The 23,895-nt window shown below is 40.3% G+C and overlaps 1 protein-coding gene across 1 annotated transcript in view; it reads left to right on the forward strand.

Moving 5' to 3' along the window:
• The window catches only part of FER1L6 (fer-1 like family member 6), a 56,245-nt gene extending 33,430 nt beyond the window's left edge, over positions 1 to 22,815 (forward strand). The window contains exons 26-40 of the mRNA XM_074558533.1: positions 139 to 261; positions 393 to 432; positions 1,407 to 1,522; positions 2,616 to 2,747; positions 3,673 to 3,798; positions 4,808 to 4,935; positions 6,197 to 6,367; positions 7,574 to 7,734; positions 10,634 to 10,776; positions 11,351 to 11,439; positions 13,332 to 13,430; positions 15,781 to 16,022; positions 16,342 to 16,505; positions 17,714 to 17,814; positions 21,963 to 22,815. Of these exons, the coding sequence (XP_074414634.1) occupies positions 139 to 261; positions 393 to 432; positions 1,407 to 1,522; positions 2,616 to 2,747; positions 3,673 to 3,798; positions 4,808 to 4,935; positions 6,197 to 6,367; positions 7,574 to 7,734; positions 10,634 to 10,776; positions 11,351 to 11,439; positions 13,332 to 13,430; positions 15,781 to 16,022; positions 16,342 to 16,505; positions 17,714 to 17,814; positions 21,963 to 22,149 (2,022 nt within the window). The 3' untranslated portion in view covers positions 22,150 to 22,815. The remainder of the gene's footprint in view (positions 1 to 138; positions 262 to 392; positions 433 to 1,406; positions 1,523 to 2,615; positions 2,748 to 3,672; positions 3,799 to 4,807; positions 4,936 to 6,196; positions 6,368 to 7,573; positions 7,735 to 10,633; positions 10,777 to 11,350; positions 11,440 to 13,331; positions 13,431 to 15,780; positions 16,023 to 16,341; positions 16,506 to 17,713; positions 17,815 to 21,962) is intronic.
• Positions 22,816 to 23,895: the final 1,080 nt, after the last annotated feature.

The following is a 23,895-nucleotide window of genomic DNA, read 5'->3' on the forward strand; positions in this document are numbered from 1 at the left end:
CAGAGACAGGAATTCAAATTGCATTTTGTTTAACTTTTGGAGGCTGAAATTTTCTGTGTATACAGCTGTTCATGCTTAATGCCATGAGTCAGGTGATCAGTTTTAATCAGTTCTAGTGCTTTTGCCATTGTTTGGTAGGAGATTAAAAAATCCATCCGACGGTCAACAAAGAGGAGAAAAAGAACCATTGCAGATGAATCAGCTGAAAATGTCATTGACTGGTGGTCAAAGTACTATGCTTCTGTGCTCAAAATGCAAAAGGTGAGTCACCCAGCATGCCCAGAACTCTCACAGATGGGCAATGTTGTAAAAGTAGATTTACTGCTGAATAATTCCTTTTCGGTATTACACTCATAATGAGGAGTTTGTCCATCGTGTTTTTCTTTTGAAAGGCAAAAGGAATTTTTTCCAGTGAAGGAAAACCTGAAGACAGTAAGTAAATTATTTGTATTTTTCTAATATTTTGCACCAATACTGTCTCTAGTGTCACTTTTGTACTATTTTGCTGGCACCAATTAATGTCTGATAAGAGAGTACTTACTGGGCTCTTTCCTCTACAGCTGATCAGATGATGGGTAGGTTAAAACTTCACAGTCAGGGTTGGGTTAACATGAATTTCCTGTCAGTCAAATAAATTGTAAATTCTCTTCTGATTATTTTTGTTGCAAATTTTCACCTGTGATGATAAGTATTTTACATATAAGACATCTCTGACATTAAATATTTATCTCTAAATACTTAGTGCTGTTAAACACACAGGAACTACTCCAAAAAATGAAAGTAAAGTGAACTCAAAATCCAGACTTCAGCCAAAGAACTGAACCATCTCACTGTAACTTTTGAGGGCTCAGCCTCTTTTTGTTGGGAAATCCCCTCTCAGTGTTTGGAATCTGACTTTAGTCTGGTGTACCTCCTCCCATTTCTCACACTTCCAGGCTTTCACCAGGTGAAATACACCCTATTTTGAGATATTTTTAAGCAGAGAATGACTTCGGTCATCCTGATATCTGAAGTAGCTGTCAGCCTAAACAGCAGTTTTCAATTTTAAATAAACCTTGAATTTTATGTGAAAGCTGATGAAATCTGTTTATTTGGACTGGGGAGGAGTTAGAGAGGGAGGAGAAGGGTGGTCTGGAGGTGGCCCTTGGGGAGGGGGCCATGCAGGGCACCATCACACCTGGCCCAGCAAGCTCTTTATGAGCACTGGCAGCCTCAGAGGGCACAAATTGCCACCACCCTGCCTTGGAGCACCAGTGGTAAAGAGAGGATCCCTATCTCTGGCAGTAGAGGAATCAATAGAGAAAATGCAAGGAGGAATCTTTAAAAAATGTACTTTGCATCCCTGTGTGAAGCATTTTATGTACTTTCCTTACTAAAACATACATGATGTCATTAAATTTCTGCAGATAAGCAGACTTCTGACCACATAGCATTGATCATAGAGGATGAGCCAGACAAAAAGAAGAAGGATAAGACATTGAAAAGGATGCAGAAGGAAACTCCAAACCTAGCAACACTGCAGGTAAGAGAAAAGTAAGGCTGAGGTAAGGCTGTTATTCACTGTCTCTGCAAAGTTTGACATCACAGTTTGGCAAACCCTCCTTACACATATTTCAGACACTTTAAAATGAATAAAATACACTGAATTATAGTGATAATGCCCTTCAGCACAAGGGACACAGAGGAGACCATGGTGTGGCCCACTTGGTTTAAGACATAGAATTTATTGGTGTAGACAAACCCAGAGAAACTTCAGAGAAATTCAGTTTTGTTGTTTGTATGTTAAATACTGTAGTTGGAAATCCCAAATTTCATGTTAGAAATATTGCAGCCTATTAAGAATGTCCTTAAAAAGAGGTGTAAAGCATTACTGTGATGGCTAGTGCGCCCTCCCTGATGGGAAATAATACTCAGCTCACATTAGATTTGGTTGGGTAATGACAGAAGGAATTCAAAGAAAACTATATGGGCTGTGCAAAATGCCTGGAGAGATGAGAGGCTTGAAAAGATTAGAACAGTTTGGATTAGATTGTGGCTGAATAAATGGGAATTTGAAACTGCTGTTTCCATTTTTTAAGAGATGGCTGTAGTATAGACCCTTCCATTTAATGCTTGATAAATTACTGGGGGAGAGTATTTAAAAAACATGTTCTTTGAAAAATTATTTGGTCTTTTGAGATATCCTCAAGCTCTGTCCCCACAGCACTTTAATATTTTCTGCTTTGCTCTCAAGTTTTGATGCATTAACCCAATAGAATGGGTCAGTTCAACATAGGCACATTGCAGCAAGGAAACAGAAGCAAAGAGCAGCACATCCACAATTTTTCACTCACACCAGTGGCTACAAATGTTCATTTTGGCCCCTCCAGATTCACTTCCACCTGCTGCATTAATGTTATTTCAGTAGCTGGGGAAAGCCTTTGGCTGAGGACAAAACTGATCCTGTTTTAAATGGGAAATTAACTTATTTCCTCGAGGACTTTTGCAAAACCTTGTTTTTTATTAAAGTCTGCATTTTTGGGTCGAAATGAATTTCTATTCATTCTCTAATAAAAAAAGCTGCTATAAATATATTCACTGCACCACAAAATTTTAGCATTCTTCTATTTTCAAAGATTTATGAAGGAGATTTGGAGAGTGAATTTAATAACTTTGAGGACTGGGTGAAAACTTTCCAGCTCTTCAGAGGAAAATCTAATGATGAAGTTCATGCTGATGCTGAAGACAGAATAATAGGAAAATTTAAGGTAAGCTTTAATGTTAATTAAATTGGTAATAATTTAGAGATTTTAGGTTTTAATACATATTTCAGGTATGCCAGGGATGAAAGAAATAAATATTGCTAGTCTTTTGTAAATAGAATTAGTTTTATTATATCTAGAGTCAAGTTTTTTCCTTTCCCGTCATCTGATAGAAAAAAAGCATCATCCAGCACCAGCTGTTCACTTCTGTTTTGAGATAAGGAATCACAAGGAGTTTGAAATTGCAGAAGGGGAAGAAGAGATATTATCTAGTCCAGATTTCACTAATGCAATTTGGTTTCTATATTTTCAGTTACAGAACCCTACATGTAATTTTGTGTAATTTAAGTGTAGGCCCTCACAGCTACAGCCTCGTCCAGGGTTCCATCAGACAATCTGAAAAGTTCAAAGCCTGAGTAATATTATTAGGATTTGTTTGATTAAACTCATTGATGTCTCAATTAGCTTGCAATGCAGATTTCTGTCCAAATGACTTGTTAGTTGCTTTCAGGCAGTGTGAGTTACTCAGCAACATGAGTCAGTATTGATTCATATGAGCTGCAAAAATACAGCTGGATTCCTCTCACACTCTTATGAAACTCACTCAATGGAATTATTAATTTGCCAATATACACTTAAGGTCAAAATATTATTTTTAAAATATTTATGATAAGAAAACTAGATTTGGAAGACCTACAGGTATTAGTTTAAAAGAGGCACAGAGACGCTCCTTGTAAATATCTAAATATGAGAGTACCACATTGTAGAGAACAGACATGTTAAAAGGTGATGTTTGGTGCAATGCAGTTTGGGTTCCTTGTGAGGGCTACCACAAAATAAGTTGCATGAGTGATGGTCTTTCCATTCAAAGGGTTGTTTTTTATTGCAATTGATCTGGTTTCAAGGGAGATAAAATTCCATGTATTTCCAGGGCTCCTTCTGCATTTACCCAAGTGCTGAGGATGGCAGCTTGCTGGATGGAGGGCAGCCCCGCATCCTGCAAGGGATCCCCCCAAACCAACCTGTCAAGGTGCTCATCAGGGTTTATATCGTGGCAGTAAGTAGGCAGATGCTCCTTTAACCTTGAATTAACTTGGATTTTTCTTCTCAACTAAGTTTACCTTAAATGTCTTTGTTTAAGCTTCTGAAAATCCTCATCCATGGGGTTTGGGCTTTTTCCTGGTTATATTTCAGACAAAGTTTCATATTGTAGAAATGTGTGTTCAGAGTAGAAAATGTTACATATATTCCTCACAATAAATCTGGAGATTTCTGCAAGACTGGAGAATCACTCTACTTGTCGAAACTAAAAGCTCTGGATACATAACTAACATAGTATAGATAACCTGTTCCAGCTACAATATGCAAATGCAGCCAGTTTTAATGAGTAGAGTTGTTAAAAATTACATTTAAACAAAACCTCAGTAAGGGGGAAATGGTAGTGTAGTTTTGAGGGCCTATGAGTAGCATACTATGAAAGTTCTACAAATGAATAAATTTTCAGTAAAGGTAGTAATACAGAGCACAGGATGAGAAACAAAGCTGTGAGAGGTAAAATGGGTAGAAGAAACTGGTGTTTCAGAGAAACAAGAGAGTTGCAGGTAATCTAAGACAGAAAGATGGCATGCAGAGAGATTATGGCAACAAAATATAAAGAGATAGTTTTACTTTCTGAATGAATATAAGGACCTAGAGGTCTTTTCCAAACTTAATTCTGTGATTCTGTAAAGAGTTGGTTTGCACTGTTCAAGGCTCTGGAACAATATTTGTGGGTAATCTTTCCTGAATCCTACCTGCACTTGTGCACCCAGCTTCTTCTAGCCTTACCTTTCCTGCTCAACTTTTTCTATCTTAGTGATGGGACGACATTTCCAGCTTTGCAAACACTCAAGATCATGTTTTTGTAGTAGCCTAGAAAGCCTCAGGCCAAATTTTACATTACATGAGGCAGGCAAAGTCCCTGAACTTCTAGAACCTCAGGACCAGGCAGGAAAACCACAGTCCTGTGAAGGGACCCTGCTGAATTTAAGCAAACTCCTTGAGGACACAATTTTCCTTCTTAACAGGCATTTAACCTCAGCCCAGCTGATCCAGATGGGAAGTCAGATCCCTACATTGTGCTGAGGCTGGGAAACACAGAAATTAAAGACAGGGAGAACTACATCCCCAAGCAGCTAAACCCAATATTTGGAAGGTCAGTGATGACTTATTTTTGTATTCAGTGTAATTTGTGCTTTATTTCTTGCTACCACTGTTGCTGTTACTGTTTGCTGTATGCTGATTTCTGCCTGTCTGGATGTTTTGTAATTCTGATGGTTAAAACATTGGGAATTGGTTTCACACTGTATGATAATAAAATTTTTCATTTTCATACTCATCAAAACATACCAAGTAATGCAATCTGTGAGAGGTTTTGCAAAATAATGTGTGGGAGGAAATGAGGCAACAAATTATAATTGTATGTGAAAATTAATGCAATCATTAAGTTTAAAGCAAAATAAATATCAGAACAGTAAAGTGTGATTTCACAATCTTTGTTGCTGTTTCAGGTTGAATAGAGAGCTAAATAAATCTCATCATTCTAGGGCATCTGAGTTTTTTGAACTCAGACAGCCAGGGGCAAGCTGTCAGTAAAAATCCAGTTTGCATTATCAATGCTTTATAGTTATTTATAGTTTTAATGCTAATAGTTGTGATTTTTTTTTTTGGCAGTAAATTTCCCTATTTTCAGAAGGTTGAAAATATTTTAAATTGGGGTGGAGGAAATTAAGACAGAAAAATGACACTATTTTGGACTGAAAGTACCTAGAACAGAGGGAAAAGTAGAAAACTCATCCTTCAGGAGACAAAGCTCAGTTTTTTCTGTGCTTTGGAGAAATCTGGAGCCAGTGTTGTGACCAGGATGTTCTGTCTTTCACTAATTTGTCAAATCCCTTTTACAATCACATTTATATTTTCAGCTTCCCATCACATCTCAAAAATACTGATTCCTGAAAAATGCACCTAGTGAAAAGGGAGGTCTTTGCTTTTTTGAAATTTATTTAAAACTTTTGCCTGATCATTTTGTTGGATGCCCGCAAATTCCTATATTTAATATTAACTTGCATCTTTTGCAAGAAAACAGAAAATACTTACATGTCCCTTTTGGGGGTTCTGAAAAATGTGTGAGAACCCTTGCACACAGCTGTATTAGCATCACTGGATTCAGGATTGTAGGAACAATCTTAGGACTGTTCACAGGGTGCTAGGGAAGCAGGGGAAAGAATACACTTTTGCACTGTGTGTTTCCAGCAGGTTCATGTATTTAATTGAAGTAAAAAGCACTACCAAAAAACACTACCCACTGTGTATGAGAAGAGGCACCACTCACACAGTGTTTGCATGGCATTAATTAGCCTAGCCTATGAGGTTTCAAAAGTGATTTGCCTTCATGTAGGTCTCAATTTTTCCTGTAGATCATTTGAAATCCAGGCTACATTCCCCAAGGATTCCTTGCTCACAGTCTTGATCTATGACCATGACTTCATTGGGACAGATGATCTTATTGGAGAGACTAAAATTGATTTGGAAAATCGTTTCTACAGCAGACATCGAGCCACCTGTGGGTTACAGAGTCAATATGAAATGTAAGTGCTTCTATAGGAAATGTAAGCACTTCTATATGAAATGTAAGTACTTCTTCAGGCAGCAGCAGAGCTCACAGTCAGTGACTTGACTCAAAGGAGGAATTACAGATGTGTTCCAGATATTGTGCTTTCTCCAGCACAGAAGTGTCACAGAGGGTATTTTAATTAAAACTCACCTAAGAGCTTAGAGGTGGCTTTGGGTGGCTGCCAGCCTCAGTGGGGAATGGATATTTTTAAATTAACAGCACTTTTGGTTCAAGTATTTTAGATAATAAACAGCTGATGTTTACAACATACCTGCTTGATAAACTGCCTTTGGACAGCCATAAAGGGCAAATGGACAGGCAAAAAGGGAAAAATCTCTCAGAGAAATCATGCCAGGGCTCTCCTTTGCTCTCTGCTATTCAGCTGCAGTGATTGCAGCAGGGCTGCTGGGGCTGGGGTGGCACTGGGGGAGCAGAGCAGGAGCAGAGGCTGCTGACACGACCTCTGTGATGGGGTGAGCCATGGGGCAGTGAGCCTGAGCCTCTGGTCCCTGCCAGACCGCTGCACTCTCATGAACCTTGCATATAAAAAATAATTAATGCAGAGAAAGTCAACATAAAATAACTCAGCTGCCCTGGGTTGGGGCACTAACCTGGGAGATGTGTGTTTGGGGCTCTTCTATGATTGTTTCTCATTTTTTCTACAAACCAAGGGTGGACAATGTCAAAAAGCAATCAGGAACACAGACCAAACCCCAGGCTTCCCTTGCCAGCTCAATCTCCAGTGTGAGATATTTCTTCATGTGCTTGTTACATGTCCCAGATAACCTGAGCTTGTCCTTTGCATCTGGGAGCTGCAGAATAATTCTCCTTGAATGGAGGCAGCACATGTAATCTCAAATCTTTTAGGTACAACAGGGAATAAGCTCTGTTCCTTTTCCTCATGGGAGGCCTGCCCATGCTATTACTTTATTTAAGCTGTAGACAAGGCTGCCTCAGCTTCTCCTGTGTTTTAAGAGAAAGGAGCGGTTGATCTCCAAGGACCTTAGCAGAAAGAGGCAGTGTCTCAACTGAGTAGCAGTGCTGGACAAAGGAAAAGTTTTACTGAGCTGGTATCAGGGCCACTGACCACAAAGTGAATCTCTGCATTGAAATTCCTGATCTGTCAGTGCACTATTCTGAAGGAAACCTCACCCATTTTTCACTCTGTCCCCTCTGGCAGAGAAGGGTACAATGCATGGCGAGATGCAACCAAGCCAAGTGAGATCCTCACTAAGCTGTGCAAGGACTACAGAATCAGTGGACCCTTCATGAGGCCAGGAGAGATACAAGTAGGATCAAAAATCTTCAAGGGACAGACAGTCTTCACAGAAGATGAGAACGGTAACAAAGTAGTTCAGCATCCTCCCTTTGCATTGTGGCAGTACCAGGAGCCTGCCAAGATGTATCTGGAGCCCTGTTGTGCTATGAGCTGCCAAGATGGATTACTGGAGCCTGTGTCTGTTCTTAAACACTCCTGTAACTCTGGCAATGAAGGCTGTGTCTGTATGAGCTTTTGCTGTAGCTTAATTGCAAAAAATCTGTAGAGTGAAACAGCTGCTGCTGATGGCTTGACATCCTCATGGTGGCTGTTGGGGAGTACCTTGGACTAGGTCCTACCTGATCCCAAGGATGGCATGTCCAAGATTGGTTGGACCCTCTTGGAACATGTTTTCTGGCTTAGTGTTGGTCTGTGAAAGCTCTGAAATCCCTCCCCACAGAATATCAAAGCATAGGAAGTCAGGAAGAGTCTTTCAAAGAATGTATTCTCTGTCTAAATCAAAACACTGGAATAGACAGACCCAAGAAGTGAGAAGTAGAGGGAAGGGAAATACTGTTTTGAAGGGAGTTACTCAAGTTCAGACAAATTTCTGACCATAGTTATATTCCAGACCATTTACCAGCCAGTCCTACCTTTCCTCTGTTGTTTTATTTTCCTCCTCTTGGTTACTGCCACTCTGATTCCCCTTCTGACATAGCACTCTGTAAATCCAGGTATCTGTGGGGTCCATGGATCCATGATGTAACTTACTGTCAGAGCTGCCTGGTTAAACGGAGGTCAAAGCAATGGGGATCTCCAGTGTCCATATCCCACTCCATATCCCACTGGGGGGGAGTGGGACAGAGTCATCAGGGAAAGGTGCCCTGCCCATGGCAGGGGGGATAAACAAAATTGTCTTTGAACATTCCTTTGAACCCAAACCATTCTATAACTCAGTTTTGTACTTAGAATAAGGAAAACAGATGTGAGGATCAAACCTTTCAAGGGAAATGAAAGGAGCTGGTCTCAGAGACAGTAGTGGACACTGTGGCAGTGTAAGAAAACCTCCAGTCCCTTATCAGTGTTGGTTTTCATTGACACAATTCTTCTTAGCAGCTACAAAATACAGCTCACGCCTTGAGCGGAAGGCTGCCAAGGAAGCACTGTTGAAGGGAGAAGAGTTGATCCATTTTTGGTCTCTTGGCCTGAAAGATATTTTTTACTCCAGTACTACTGTTTGTTTTCCTCACTAGCAGAAGACTGAGTGTACTACCAGCAACAGGATGTCTCAATCAAAATTCTGGTTCACTAAAATGGGCTACAGACAAACCAAAGTCAGATAAGATGATGTAAATCAGAAGCAAGGAAATATAGAACCAGATGGCAAAGACCAAAAGACTTATGTACACAAGGTTTTCAGTATTGTACAGAAATAGTTTATTGCATGTAGACTTAACATAATTTCTCTCCAGATTGCTGTTCTGACAAGTACATCTGGGTCCTTATTTCTTGATGGATTACTGGGGTGACCATCATTTGGATCTGTAAAACTAACAAAGGCCACAGATTTGAGCTCTAGAGGCATACTGAAAAGGGAAAGCAGTCCCATTTCCACTGTACAGATGGAGAAAATTATAATTATCCATCCGGCTTTAACTTGAAAAGGAAGGAAAAATTTAACTTTGCTCTAGGAACAAAGAAGGAAAGGATAGGATAGGATAGGATAGGATAGGATAGGATAGGATAGGATAGGATAGGATAGGATAGGATAGGATAAGAATGGTCTGGTTGGAACAGACCTACAACAATCATCTAGTCCAGCTGCGTGACCACTACTCCCAGGTAGTCTAGGATTATCTGTAGCCAATGTGAAGCAATATGATTCTTCAGAGGTAAAAAAAATCTTTAGAAAGGTTTCTTTGAGAGGATACAGGATATTGTAGGATAATCTGTGTCATTGTTACTGAGGCTGCCTGACTGAATAGCAGCTAGAGACATGGCTTTTAGCTGGCTAAAATTAGATGCTGGTGCACAAGAGGGAACCAAGATTCATAACCACAAGATCATCTTTCCTCAGTCTCTGAGCCATTAAGGAGGTTTAATACCTATTGTTTAAATTCCAAATGAATCTTCTGCCAATGATCAGTAATTCAGATATAGCAACATGTGCAGGAAAAGTGATAACAATTTGTTGACACAAATAAATCTTAACCTTCTTCTCACTTAGGGACTTCTAATCTAGAAGATATCACTTGTCAAAAGTCTGGGCTCCTTTTGTGTGGAGCCCACACAAAAAGGGAGGAAAGAGAAGCTCAAGAGCTCAAAGGGCTTTCTCTGCCTTCTAACATCCACCCTACTTTCAGTATTAGTCCTGGTCCCTCCTTGAGGAGACATTTTCTGGGATTCTCTGGTTATCCCTTCCAGTGGCCAAGGTGAGAGGATCAGGAGGTGAAATGTTCTTGCCCATGGACTTCAACTCTCTTCCTCTGAGGTGTGATTCAATTCTCTAAGGTCTTTGCTGTTGCCATTACAAAGTAAAAGGAGGCATAGCTAATTTCTAGTGCCTATTTACTGTCAGCTTTGTCGAATCCAAGTCTCCTTGTCTTTCACAGGCTTCAAAAATTTGGAATTTTCTGCCAAAAGAATAACTGATATCTCTCTTCCATTTTTCTGTTAAAAATTGATGCTGTAGCAGTGGGATGATTTGCTGTGTTTACAGGAAATGTAGCAGTGAATGATTTGCTGTATTTTGCAGGAAAACTGCTGCCTGAGTGCTAATCTTCTAATTAACCCAATGGGTCCCCTTATTTATGCAAATTAGAAGTATTTCAAGGCTCTTCTTTATTTGTCTGGAATGCATAAAACCTTCCTCTTAAGCAAATTTTTAATGAGTACCTCTAATAACTAATGAAGCATATTACCAAGGGGTTCAATATTATAATTCAGCTCTCATTGTTCTTTTTGTTTTCCTCTTTCCTTTAGAGGAGCCAGTCGAATCATACGAACATCTCTCCCTAAAGGTTTTACGTGCTTGGGAAGAGATCCCTGGAGCTGGCTACAGACTGGTCCCAGAGCACATTGAGACTCGGCCCCTCTACCACAAGGATAAGCCAGGCATGGAGCAGGTAGAGCAGCTCAGAGGTGGTGGTGATGGCAGACCAGGAGCAGTTTTCATTCTCTCCAGTTATTGTGGTTTCTATTTGTAACTGCAAACCAATGGAGCCAGCACTGCAGTGCTGCACCAAACGTGAGACTTTGCACAGTGTTAACCTGGAAATTGTCACCCATGTGTGTTCACAGCCACTTACCCAAATCCACAGTAATCACACAAGGTGGAACTGCAAATTTTTATTCTTTTAAATGCTTTACTTTATTAAGTTAACAAAACCTCTGCTTGTATCTAAACCTTGATTTTCTTCTTTTTTCTGTTCATCACATACTGTTTTTCATGGATTTTACCTTGAAGCTGACAGTGTTTGAGCTCTATTTCAACTTCACCAAATACCTGGGAGATTGAAAGAATATGTGCACAAAAAAGATATTGTATAGAAAGTTCCTAGATTAAACCATAGTTAGAGGATATTGAGCTGGCTGGGGCTTGTAGAGGAAGAGATGATTTTGGATGTCAGAACTACATTGAAAGCCTTTTAAATCCTTGTGAAATAGGGTTACAGGGATGTTTATCTCTTTGTTTTCAAGGGTCGTGTACAGATGTGGGTTGACATGTTTCCTAATGACATGCCTCTGCCAGGACCTCCTGTGGACATTTCACCAAGAAAACCCAAAGGGTAATACTCTGTGTTTCCTCCCACCACAATGGCAATAACTCTTCAAAGCCTGAGTCTTTCTTAAGTGTCTGAAAATAAATAGAAAATGAACTACTAAAACAAACCCTTCCAGTCCTGAAGAAAGTTTTCTCAGGCTCACATGACTTCAAATCAAAGAGGAGCATCTAGTTTGGTTTTCTCCATTAAACAACTCAAAGAACTGTTGATGATTTTTCGGCAAGAGCTATCACACACCTCTTACAAAGATATCCTTTTTTATCCTTTATCCCTTTATCCTTTATAATAAAGAGATTGCAGGTGACTAGAGCTAGTAATTCTGATGTTATCATCTGCTTGTTGAGCTGCAAGAATTAATTCTGGTTTCACTAGCTTTTATACTGAGATAACTTCCTCGACCCTGGTTGAGCTCTTTAATCTGCTGCAATAGCATTACATGTATCGGATTTCCAGCAATTTGTCCAAGGATAAGATCAAGACACACAAAAGCAGCAACAGATAGAAGAGATCTGTTTGGAATAGCCTTCTCCCATTTCCTTATGTTTCTTTACATGCACTACTGCACATAACTGTTCAAGCTAATTGAATATTGTAAAGAAACCACAAAAATGAGAAACAGAATTCTCAGCCCATCCTGTATTTTAGCAAGGTCTTTCCTGAGAATTTTATGTTTGAAACATCATCAGGTACTATTCCTATATTATTTGATTTGACAAACAAACAATCCATGTAGCAATTACTTCTTTCCAACCACAACTTTCTATAAAACTCCTAACAACAAGCAATTTCCAATCCAAAAAGATTTAAAATGAATCAAGCCCACAAAACCAAATTGTTGCTGCCATTTTTGTAGTATGCTGTAGCAGAGGAAAATACTGTTGAACATTAATTATAAGAAAAAAACCCAGTATATGTAGACACAAGTTACACATCTTGCTGACAAATCATCTTTGCTGCAGCAAAACAGGCTCCAGCCTCTATAAAACTCCAAACACTTTGTGAAAACATCTCTTATTGATCTTTGACTGAACAAGACTCAGGTGGGGCATTGCAGATTCAAATTTCTTTGGCTATTGCAGGGGCTTGGTTTTCATGGAGCTCCATAAGAGCAGATACCAAATACAGAGAGTATCTGGTAACTTCTGAACAAATTGTTTCACACCCTGAGATTGAGGCTATTTCCAAGACAAAATATGTCATATCAGGGAAACTGCATGTTGGTGTTATCAAACATACATAGTTTGTCTTTTTTATTTATTTTGCTGTTCATACATTGACTTAAGGAATACATAAATTTTTATGTCACCTGCAATATCTGTGTAGCAGCTCAAGTTTTGTGAGATTTGGATGGCCACCATAAATGTTTGCATATAGGGAGTGGAAAGGATAGAGAAACTTTAATTCCTTTTACTTTCATTTCTAAAGATGATTGTACCTGCTTAAATTCAAATATCTCCAAGCAGTCCTCTTCCCTTTTAATGCCCTAGATTGCAGTAAATGCAATGTTTTTAGGCATTTCCTCTAAAAAGCACCCCTCAGGGAGCTCTATTCTCTATTAGCAAGCTGATCACTGTTTTGGAGACAGCTCTGATGAAGTTTTTCAGATCCATTTTGTCTTGTTCCACTGCAGTATTTTTGTGAAAAAAGTTGAAAATGAACAGACATATAAAAGGCAAGGAATTTTCCATCCTTCCAAAGCTGGCAGTGACCCTGTTGTTTTCCATGAGCTGAGGGGAACCAACTCCCCACTCTATCACCAGACTCTTGTAAACAGAAGAAGCCTGAGACTGATGCACAAACACAATATTTCCCACTTTATAAAAATCATTATTTAATAGAGGTTGGCATTAGTGCCTGACCAGGGCTTCACACAAAATCCTTTTTTTCTTTTTCAGCTATGAACTGAGGGTAATAATCTGGAATACAGAGGATGTCATTCTAGAAGATGAAAACATCTTTACGGGGCAAAAATCAAGTGATATCTATGTAAAAGGGTAAGGTCTTCACTCTTCAAAATAACATGCAATATTTCATTCAAAAATCAGAGGAAAAAATTATGTTGTGAGAGTATTTGATGAGCTATTCTGTGACCTTTGCACTTTGCACTAAATGCCTGCCAAAATTATTCACCCCAATGGGATACTGCTCCCTTTTTGCCCTGTTTTATTTCCTCTGAAAATCAAGTAACTGAAATGACACTAAGAGTTAGTTCCTACTCAGGCAGAGATGGCACACAACAAGCACCAAGCTCACAGTTCAGTACAGAGATCAAATAATTACAGAATTTGAACTGTAAGAGCTTACATGGATGCAGGGAGTTTGCCGGTTTATCTCGGCTGTTTGAGGGGCCTGAAAGGCCCAGGGCGACCTTGGGGCAGCCCGCGTGTTGAAGGACGAGAAGAGGCTTCAGTTCTTCTTTCTGGTTTTATGTTTATTAATTGTTTATCTAAAAGATGTTCTTTCAGCCTAACAAAGATCCGCTCAGCAGTCAGCCATGGGCACACTGTCTCTGCCCTCCCGGGCAGCCACGTATCTTTATACCCATTGTGACGTATACAATATTTATCATTTTTCCCCAATACCATCTATTCTTATAACTCGGTGTACTCTTAGTAATAACCAATAGAAAGGTGCCACCGTGGCCAAAGAAGATGGAGGAGAGGAGGAAGAAGGAGGAGGACAGGACACACCCCAATTCCTCCATCTTACTCCTCTAAACCCCCCTGTACATAAATCCTAAACCCTGTTTCTCACCCTCTAATTAGCTAATCTTTCCACCCTTCACCCCGGTGAAGCCCTCATCCTTGTCGTCTCCTGTGCAGGATTAAAGTCCAGCTACCAGACACTTCTGGCAACATTCCAGGAGTCCTGAGCCCCCCCCAGGGTCTCGGAGGCTCAGCATCTCATGACTGAGATCTTGAGATCCTACATCAGTTTTGACATAATCAGAGAAAAGAGCATTATAGCTGCATTAGAAATAAGAAAGGAGGTGTTTGCCAAGCTATTTCTGTTGGAAATATTTTCTAACCTCATGTGGAGAGTGTGTGTGGGTGAATGACCATGGTCATGCTGAGAAGAACATCACGTGGGCAATTTCTGCTCTTCATCTCCTTCCTTTCCTGAAATTGTAGCAGGTTATTCCTTAATTCCTTGCCAGCTTTGGAATACTGCTTTGCACTTTCTGTTTCTGAGCAGGATTTAAATGCAGATACCAGGGAGGGCTTGGAGGAAATTACAGACGTAAGTGGTGGTACAAAGAATTGAAAATCTCAGGTTCCAGACTGGTCTTAGATTTCTGGCCATTTTTCCACTTCTGAAGAGAAAGTTTAATATGCCAATATGAATTGTGTGTTCAGGGCAGTAGCAGAGTAGCTTTGAGAACACAAATTTGAGGAATTAAATAGGGACCCAGCCCATGTGCTTAGCTGTGTGATGAGAACATCACAATCAGCGCCAGAGTGGTCTGACAGAGAAGCCAGGAGTGGGACACTTTTTGCTTTTGTGCCTTAAAGATGAAGACACAAATCTCATTATGTTCAAACAGTGCATGTGGCACTGTATTTGTCACCAGGCATGGATTTGCACTTGGGGCAGTGCCATGTTTCAGGTTGTTACCATTTTTCACAATTCCTTTTTGAAATATTTGGGTTACAGGAGAAAATGGATACAGCACAAAAACACTAATCTCTATGGATACAGCACAAAACCACTAATCTTTATTCAAGGTGTGATAAATCATCTACAAAACCAAAACACACCTAGCTGGGTCATTACCTCTCTTCAGATGAGAAAATTATGTTTAAGAAAGCGTTGTCCTTTGTACCACAGCACATCTGGTATTGTGCACACTGTAGCAGAAACCAAGAGGAAATCACAAAAAAAACCCAAGAGAGACTTCTCCTGCCATGTAAACACCATGTTTATAACTGCAAACAGGAATTGCAAAAAATTTAGGCTCTACTACTGGGCACTGATATCAGTCTTGAGACAGTGACACAGAATTTATTAGTCACAAAACATCAATACAGGGTGATTAGTGCTGGGTAAATGACTGATGCTGTCACCACTGCCTGTCCCAAAGAGGAGAGGTGTCCTGGCCAATAGCAAACTGGTACTGGCCGAGTGGTACTTTGGGGTCTGACTGAAATAAAATCGATGTTCTTATTCTCAGCTTTTGATCACCACTGGTCATTACAGCAGCTTGTGTCCCAGAGTCCCCCAACACTGTGTTGTCTCTTACTGGTTAGGGAGGAATTAGAAAATGGTCAGGCCTGAAACCAAATAACAATTACATTTCCAGATCCCCTGGTGACAGCAATGCTTTCCACTGTGTGCTTGCTGTAGGTGGATAAAGGGCCTGGAAGAGGACAAACAGGAGACAGATGTACATTACAATTCCTTGACAGGAGAGGGCAACTTCAACTGGCGCTTTGTGTTCCCCTTCCACTACCTCCCAGCAGAGAAACAGATGGTGGTTACCAAAAGAGAAAACATATTTTCCTTAGAGAAGACAGAACGCAAAATACCTGCTGAGCTTGTGCTTCAGGTGTGGGATTTTGAAAGACTCTCTTCAGATGATTTCTTGGGTAAGTATACAATGGACCTGCCTGAGCTCCATCTGAGGCCTCACCAGACCTGTGTTTTGCAGAGGAATGCACAGAGTGGTGTCTGAGCCCCAACTTTTGCTTTTCTCTTTCTGAAGCACCACACTGCAAACTTGCACATTTCTTGTGAAGTCAATAATTAGGTCAGATGAGAATGCCAGGGCAGTACAAATAAATGACTGACAGTACAGAGAGATCCTCAGCTGCTAAATTCCTCCATGGATCTCACCTGGAAACTGCTATTTGAATGTCTTTGTGTCTGTCTGGTCCCTGAGAATTGTCAAATTATTTCTTTCTCCAGGCACTCTTGAGCTGGACCTGAATGGGTTCCCTCGGGCAGCAAAGACAGCCAAGAGCTGTGACTTAGGCACAGTTGTGGCAGCAAGCGAGGAAAACAAGATCTCCATATTTCAGCAGAAGCGCATCAGAGGCTGGTGGCCCTTCATCAAGGCTGGGGAGCTCACGGTGAGCAGCTCACTGCAGATGAACAGCTTTGCTCTGGGACTAATGTGCTAATTTTGGATTTTGAGCAACCACCACTAGCAACCCATAAGATTCCTCCTAATACTTTAGTGGTTCTCCATATATTTGGTTCAGAAGAACCCAGGTAACTGAGTACTAAAGTGCCTTTTCAGGTGCATTCAGTTCCCTAGGGGGACACAGACCAAGAGGTACTCATTTCCAGTAGTATAGCCCTCTATAAATTCACCTGCTTTGGTCCTTTTTTAGGCGTTTCTTGCCATCTCTAGACTTTCATTGATTCTCCAAGGGTGTTCCTAAAGCTCACCATTTCTTCACATTTCTGTCTATTCCAGCAAAAAGAATGTTAGAATGAAAAGTGCCATCTTCAAGTTCATTGCCTTATTCAGCTTGAAGCTGACTGTGTATTTTCCATGGATTTAGTGAATGAACTCCACTTCCAAATCCCAGATTTACTTCCCTATTCTCAACTCTAGTACAATTGATTCCCTGTCTCCCAGTCCACTTTGATCTCTCCCTTGCTTCCACATTTATAAATTTTATTGGCATCCTTCTTTCAGCCCTGTTCTGAGTCACAGCCAGTGAGCATAGATCTACACTTCAGATTAATGCCATCCACAAAGGTATAGGGTAGGAAAATTGCAAATATATGTAAAGTCATTTGTCTGTTTTTCATCCATCACAGATTCTATAAAGCTGATTTGATTTATCCACTCTGAATTGTAACTGGACTCTTTAAATCCCATCTTCCTTTTGTGAGCTGAGACCTCACAGGTCAATGGCTCCAGCACTTGTGACTGGCTGAATTTCCCCCTGCTGATGGATTATATCTGGTCTGTGTCAGCAGCACAGCTTCCAGCTCAGACATTCAGTTCTGCCAGGATGTGTGATAGATAGAAAACATTTTTTTTTTTCAGATGAATTACATGATAATTTAAGAAGCAGAAAATGTATTTGTAGGTCTGGAAGAAAATATCTGACCTCTCTTTCCTATAGTCATTGAGCATAAGTCAGGAATTTGTGCCTGGGTTTTCCTTCATACTTTCTCTTCAGCTGCAAAAACTACCTTATTTTCCTTAACCAATTTCCTTTGCCCTCAATTGGTTCCATCATTTCTCCACAAGACAAATCCGGCTGTGAATTAGTGATAATAACTCAGGACTGGATGCTTACATATTCTGTCTCTGATCCAGGGCAAGGTGGAAGCTGAGTTTCACTTGGTCACAGCAGAAGAAGCTGAGAAGAATCCAGTAGGCAAAGCTCGAAAGGAGCCTGAGCCCTTGGAAAAACCCAAGTGAGTAGGAGCTCATTAAACTCATTAAACTCATTAAACATGCTGGGGCAGGGGCATTCAGCAGGAGATGGGGAAGGGCAACCACCTGCCCTCCTTGCAGCAGGACACCTTCTTGCTGGATTTTCTTCTCTTTCCTGCTGCAACATTCAACAAGAAATTATGCAGCTTGTGCATGGCACTGCTGCTGGCAGCACCTTCAGGTTTGCTGGAATGTCTTCCTCTGGAAGCCCAAATAAATTGCATTGCTGAGCATTTGTTTGGGCTCAGCTGGAATTCACACATGAGCTCATTCCATAGCTGACCTGGCACATGATAACATCCTAAATCATCACATGATGATCTTAAATCATCATAGCTTACGCATAGATTTGACACCTCAGTTTGGTTACTTATAAAGATCAGTTGGATGGTATTTATTATAGTAATAATGGAATTTTTTAGGTTGGGAATTATATTTAAAATCATTGAGTCCAACCATTAATGCAGCTCTTCCAAGTCCATTGCTAACACATGTTTCTAATCATGACATCTACACATCTTTAAAATACCTCCAGGAATGGTGACTCCACCACTGCCCTGGAAAGCCCGTTCCAATGCCTGACAGCCCTTTTGGTCAGTAAATTTTTCACCAATACACAATCTAAACCCTCCTTGAAGCAACTTGAGGTTATTTTCTCTCATCCTGTCATTTGTTACTTGGAAGAAGAGACCAATTCCCAACTGGCCACAGCCTCTTTTCAGGTGGTGTAAAGAGCAATAAGGCCTCCTCTGAAGCCTTCTTTTCTCCAGGATGAACAACTCTACTTCCCTCTGCTGCTTCTCACAAGACTCATGCTCAGACCTTTCACCTGCATCATTGCCCTTCTTTAGGCACACAAAGGATGTGACTTCTATCTCTAATTTTATTGTTCTTCACACTCAAAGAATGAAGATGCTTATTTTTAATGAGGACACTGTAAGTGTTTTAACAAAGGCAAATTTGAGAAGGAGCAATTTATCGTTCAGTATTTGTCACATCTAAAAAGTATCAGCTGAGTTTTTTGCATTCAGGAAAAAATTACTTTTTAATCTATTTTGGCTCAAGTGCTACCAAAACACTTGAGCAGTTTTTTATGAGCTGGATAAAATAAAGAGTGTGAGAGACTGATGTTATATTTCCTGCTACAAAAGCTTCTAAAATTCAATAGCTAATCATAATGGTAATGATTACACATTCTGTTTGATTTTGTTGGCTTGAGATACATCTCAGGACAAACATGAGAAAGGAGGAAGCAGCATAAAGGAATTATCAGATCAGAGGTATCAGAGCATTGTTTAAAACCAGCCTTGGAAAGACTTGAATTAATCATTTCAACCAGCCCCTTTACCCAAAGGCAGGATGAGCTTTGTCTGACAGGTGTCTGCTTGAAAGATTCCCAGCAATGGAAACTGAAGTGCCTCTTTCAGAGGAGACAGGACTGGGATAGCTCTGAAGTGCATGTGGTGGAAAGCAATCAGCCTAGGAGTTTTAAGAGGGAGTGTCAAGTGGAATAGAAGATTACATGTACAGAAGGTTGTCCACAGGATGCACAAGGCACTGTATTATTTTCCTCTCATTTTTTGAGACCCAGCCCATGCACCCCTGGCTGTCTTGGGCTCCCTGTGTTTTCAGCCCAAGGGCATTTTATCTGCAAATGTGCTGCTGGCCAAAAAGTTGTCACGAGCCTGGTGGCCTCTTCTCTGCTGCACAGCCTGGAGGTGTTTTGACCCAGAAGCCACAAAACCAAAGCCTTCCTCCAGATCTTGCACTGAGCAATCAGTGGTTTTTGTGGTGTGAATACACAGCCAACATATGGCTCAACATAATTCTATTCTCAACTGAGATGTATGCCTCCATTAAATCAAAAGTAGGGGGGGATAGTGTCATTGACACTTCCCATCTCAGAAGCAAAACGTTCAGGCTCCTTTTGTAGCTGCTCATGGTACAGGTGGAGGAGTGTCCCATTTCCTTAGCACTCATATCCTGAGACATGAGCTGGGAAAAGAGATGACTTGGCCTCCTGAAGGTCCTTCCTCCCCCCATGCAGGCAGCCCTGAAGGAGCAGACTGAGCACCCAGGCTTTAAAGTTAGGCAGAATAAATCCTCAGGTTACTAAAGTAATATCAGCATCTGAATAGTAAAATTTATTTTAGCTAGACACTCACTCACTGAAAAGAAAATTAACTGTTGAAAACATAGCATGCCTCAGTTTCATTAAGGATATTAAAGTTTACCAGCTCAGTGCCCACAGATCATGCAATATGTGGTTCATACATGCAGCTGGGAGATAAAAAATAACTGACTCTACCCTTCAAATGAGTTCTCTTCAGGAAGGAGTGGATCTCAAGGACCTCTTTTCTCATGACCTCCAGATCTCTATGCCAGTACTGCAGATTCATGCCTTTTTTTTTTTTTTTGCTCATCATGTGGGAACACCTGGAAAAGCAGAGACATTTTCAGAACTCTTTTTGTGAAATTATTCTTTTTAATTAAGAAACAAAATAATTTCAAAACAAAAAAAAATTTCTAGGAGCTATAGACAGTAGCAGACTCAATAATGTGCCAGAGCAAAGGTGGACAAAGATGAAATGTCTGTGAACTAGAGGGAGGAGCATGCAAACAAAGAATAAGGCTCAATGAGTGTAATTTCCTGCTGGCCAAAGCACTGTGAGGTCATTCATCTCTTCAATTCTGCTGATCAAGCCACAATGCCTTTCCAGATACAGTCTATGATAATAAATGCACTGCTATAACTGGTAATGGGCTCTATTATTTGCCCTCGTTCAAAAGGAAACAAATTAAATAAGCAAGAGTCTGGCTTTCTTTTTTCTTCCAGCCTTTAAAGGTTATGAAAAGTACTCAAGCAGCTGGTACATGCAGACTGAGGGTCTTGTTAGTGAAGTAGTTTTAATCTTCAGGGTGTCCAGTTATTTAATAATTCCTTTTAACCAGGAGCGCTAATTTGATTGTTTATTTCTGAATAATTTCCACCTCAATAAAAAGCTCAGTCTTTCATAAAAAGACATTCAGTTGGTCTTTTACATTCACAGACTTTCTGTGACATTGGCTTTCACTTCCACTGGCTTAATGCTGAGTTCACTAGATAAGACTTAAATTTCTAGAACACCTTTCTGGAGTGAGACATGGCCACAGCTGCTTGTGACCCTCAGTTAATTTCATTCTCCTCATTGGTGCACCATCTGCACAATTCCAGTGACATTGGATAAGAAAGACAACCTGCCCAGGTTTTGCAGGTGTTAATGTTGCCCAGCCCCACTGCATTCATTGGGCCATCCCATTGAGAGCTGGCAGATGCTGCCTTGGGTAGGGCTGCTGGAGCAGCAGCCCAGTGCCCTCCCAGTCCAGGTGCCATGCCAGAGGAGACACCAGGCCAACATTTTTCCTAAAGAGAACACTGTTTTCCTCTCTGTGTGTAGTCAAATTTGTTGTGTAGTGGGAAGAAACTTCTGGGTGTGGAGGAGAATCCAATATGGGGCAACATCTGGAAAAACTTGGATTGTGGGATGCAGATATTCTCCACTGGAAGAAGGTGGCTCTTCTTTATGTACACAGGCAAACTATCCTGGTTTCATTTCATCATTTCCTGTATTCATGAGCACTGTGTTAAATTTTCTTCTGAAAATACACCATTTTGGGCCACATGCCCAACCTGAGCTGGCTCTGATTATTATGGCACCTTGACTATCACTGTGCAATCAGACTTTTTGTAGTGGCTCATTTTGTAATAGCTTTTGTGATGGTAAATTCCTTGAAATTACTAGAAAGCTTTTGTACTCAAGTTTATGATGCCTGCATTTCTTCTTTAGGGTTTATCATGACCTTGTTTTCAATTTTGAACCCTATATCATGACATAAGTTGAAGCATTTATGATGTGTGAGCAGGAAATTCTTTACAAGTTGTGCGTGGAACTTGGGTTGGGGAATGGGTGGAAGAGAAGTGACCCAACAGCTTGTGAACATGGGTGGACATTCCCTCTAATCCCTGTAGTGGGTTCCAAGGAGCTAAAGGTTCTTTTTAGACTCAAATATATATTTTGCAGTGTGATAACTTTGGAAAGAGATGGATTTACCTTAACAAAATATTTTCTTTTTCTTTCTGCCCCTTTAGCCGACCAGACACATCCTTCTCTTGGTTTGTAAACCCTTTCAAGTGTTTGTATCACCTGATCTGGAGGAATTACAAGAAGTACATCATCATTGGCATAATTCTGCTTATTCTCGTTATCTTCCTGGTTCTCTTTATCTACACATTGCCAGGTGCAATTAGTGAAAGGATAGTCACAGGAACAGGGTAGATCATGGCTCTCATTTTAGTCAATCAAATAAGGAAATTTCTGCTAAAAATAAGTAAGGCAAAAAGAAATTAATTAACCTTAAACACATCTCATTCCTTATAAAAAGAAAAGTAACTATTCACACCAGAAACTGGAGTTCTCAGAATATTGGAATGTCTTCTTTGAATACTCATTCAGATCCATCCTTCAGGTACATTATCATTCATGTACATTAATGGTGTATATTAATGATGTACATCCTCACTGCTGCATCTTTATTGACATTATTTTTGAAAGTGTTGTCATGCACCTAAAATTGAATTTAAGAGTATATTCTTCAATGCTATGCAGAAATTAATTTCTCAGTCAAGTGTTTTTTGTTACAGATGTATGATTAAATGTGAAGGTCAAAATCTTTACACAAAGATAAATGTATAATACAGTCTTTGCATAGTGTTGTAATTAATTCTTTTGACTGTTTTTAATAAGCTTATAATGGCATGATTATTTTTAGATAAAAGGTATTATTAAAAGAACTCTAAGGTTAAATTGTCTCATTTGATGTTGTGTAGAATTTATCCTGCACCTCTCAGTAAAAATGCTGTGCTCTACAAAAACATCTCACACACTCATAAATGAGCTAAGTGCCAATGACAGGGATGTAGTAGCAGAGATTGAAAGAGCTTTTTCCAGCTGCAAATGGAATGTGCTGGTGATCTCTGGGGAAGAGGGATCAAGAAGATGAAGACTTGTCCACGGGCATTGTGGTAACAAATGATCCTTGCAGAGAACAGGGAACAGGGGAAATCCTGCTGCTTGAAAAGCAAAGGCAAAGAGCAATGGAAAAGAGATGGACTGCAGAACAGAACAAACCATGGAGTATTAAAGAAAACAAGGAATAAAACCTTGCACTGTTGTCAATGTGAAAATCCTCATCCTACTTAAGAGTACGTAAAATGTTGCCACTTGTGTCATGCACAAGGCAGGCCTGATAACTCAGTGAATCCTCTTGGCCTTCAGATGAGTGGTTATGAATTTGGAATAGCCATCCAAATCTCCTCCAGTGTCACCCACAGTTAGATCTGTTGTAAAAACAGCCTTTGTGAAAAAGCTTTCCACCATGCACCCCTCACACAAAGTGTGAGCACCCTTTGCACATTTCAAAGAATCAAAAGGCAACACAAAGAGATCCTATAAATCCTGCTAATTCTGCCAAGCTCAGGGTGCAGGAATAGAAAAGCAGACAGCTTGATAATTCTCGGAAGCCACTTATAAGGAAGCTTGTTTGGTACTGCTTGTACCTGGCTTGCCAAGGCTGTGCAATCAGCCTCTGTTCTCTGGCCTAAACCACAGGTAATGGCATTAGTCTGGAAAATGGATATCAGTGAAACTTCCCCAGACAAGACATCTCACCTTTGAAAAGCATTTTAGAGGCTTGTTTTGGATGGGACAACTTGCTCTGGAAGTGCCTCTTCCCCATCCCATTGATGACAGAGGCAGAAGGCTGAGGGCAGGCTGAAAGCATCCCCTCCCTGCTCCATCCAGCAGATCCTGACTCTGCTTTCCTTCTAAATTTCATTCTCTAAATATATAATAAATATAACTAAATTATCCAGATATGTGAGTGAGTATAGACTTGTGGCAAAGGACCGCAGTGGGTGAGTTTTTCTGTTCTATTTTCCTTTAGAAACTATTATTATGACCTAGAAATTAAAACACAATTACATGGTGAAATCTGCCCCAGCTGAATGTAGCAAGACAATGATG

This window comes from Zonotrichia albicollis, chromosome 1, assembly GCF_047830755.1.
Source record: "Zonotrichia albicollis isolate bZonAlb1 chromosome 1, bZonAlb1.hap1, whole genome shotgun sequence".
In the NCBI taxonomy this organism is placed as follows: domain Eukaryota; kingdom Metazoa; phylum Chordata; class Aves; order Passeriformes; family Passerellidae; genus Zonotrichia; species Zonotrichia albicollis.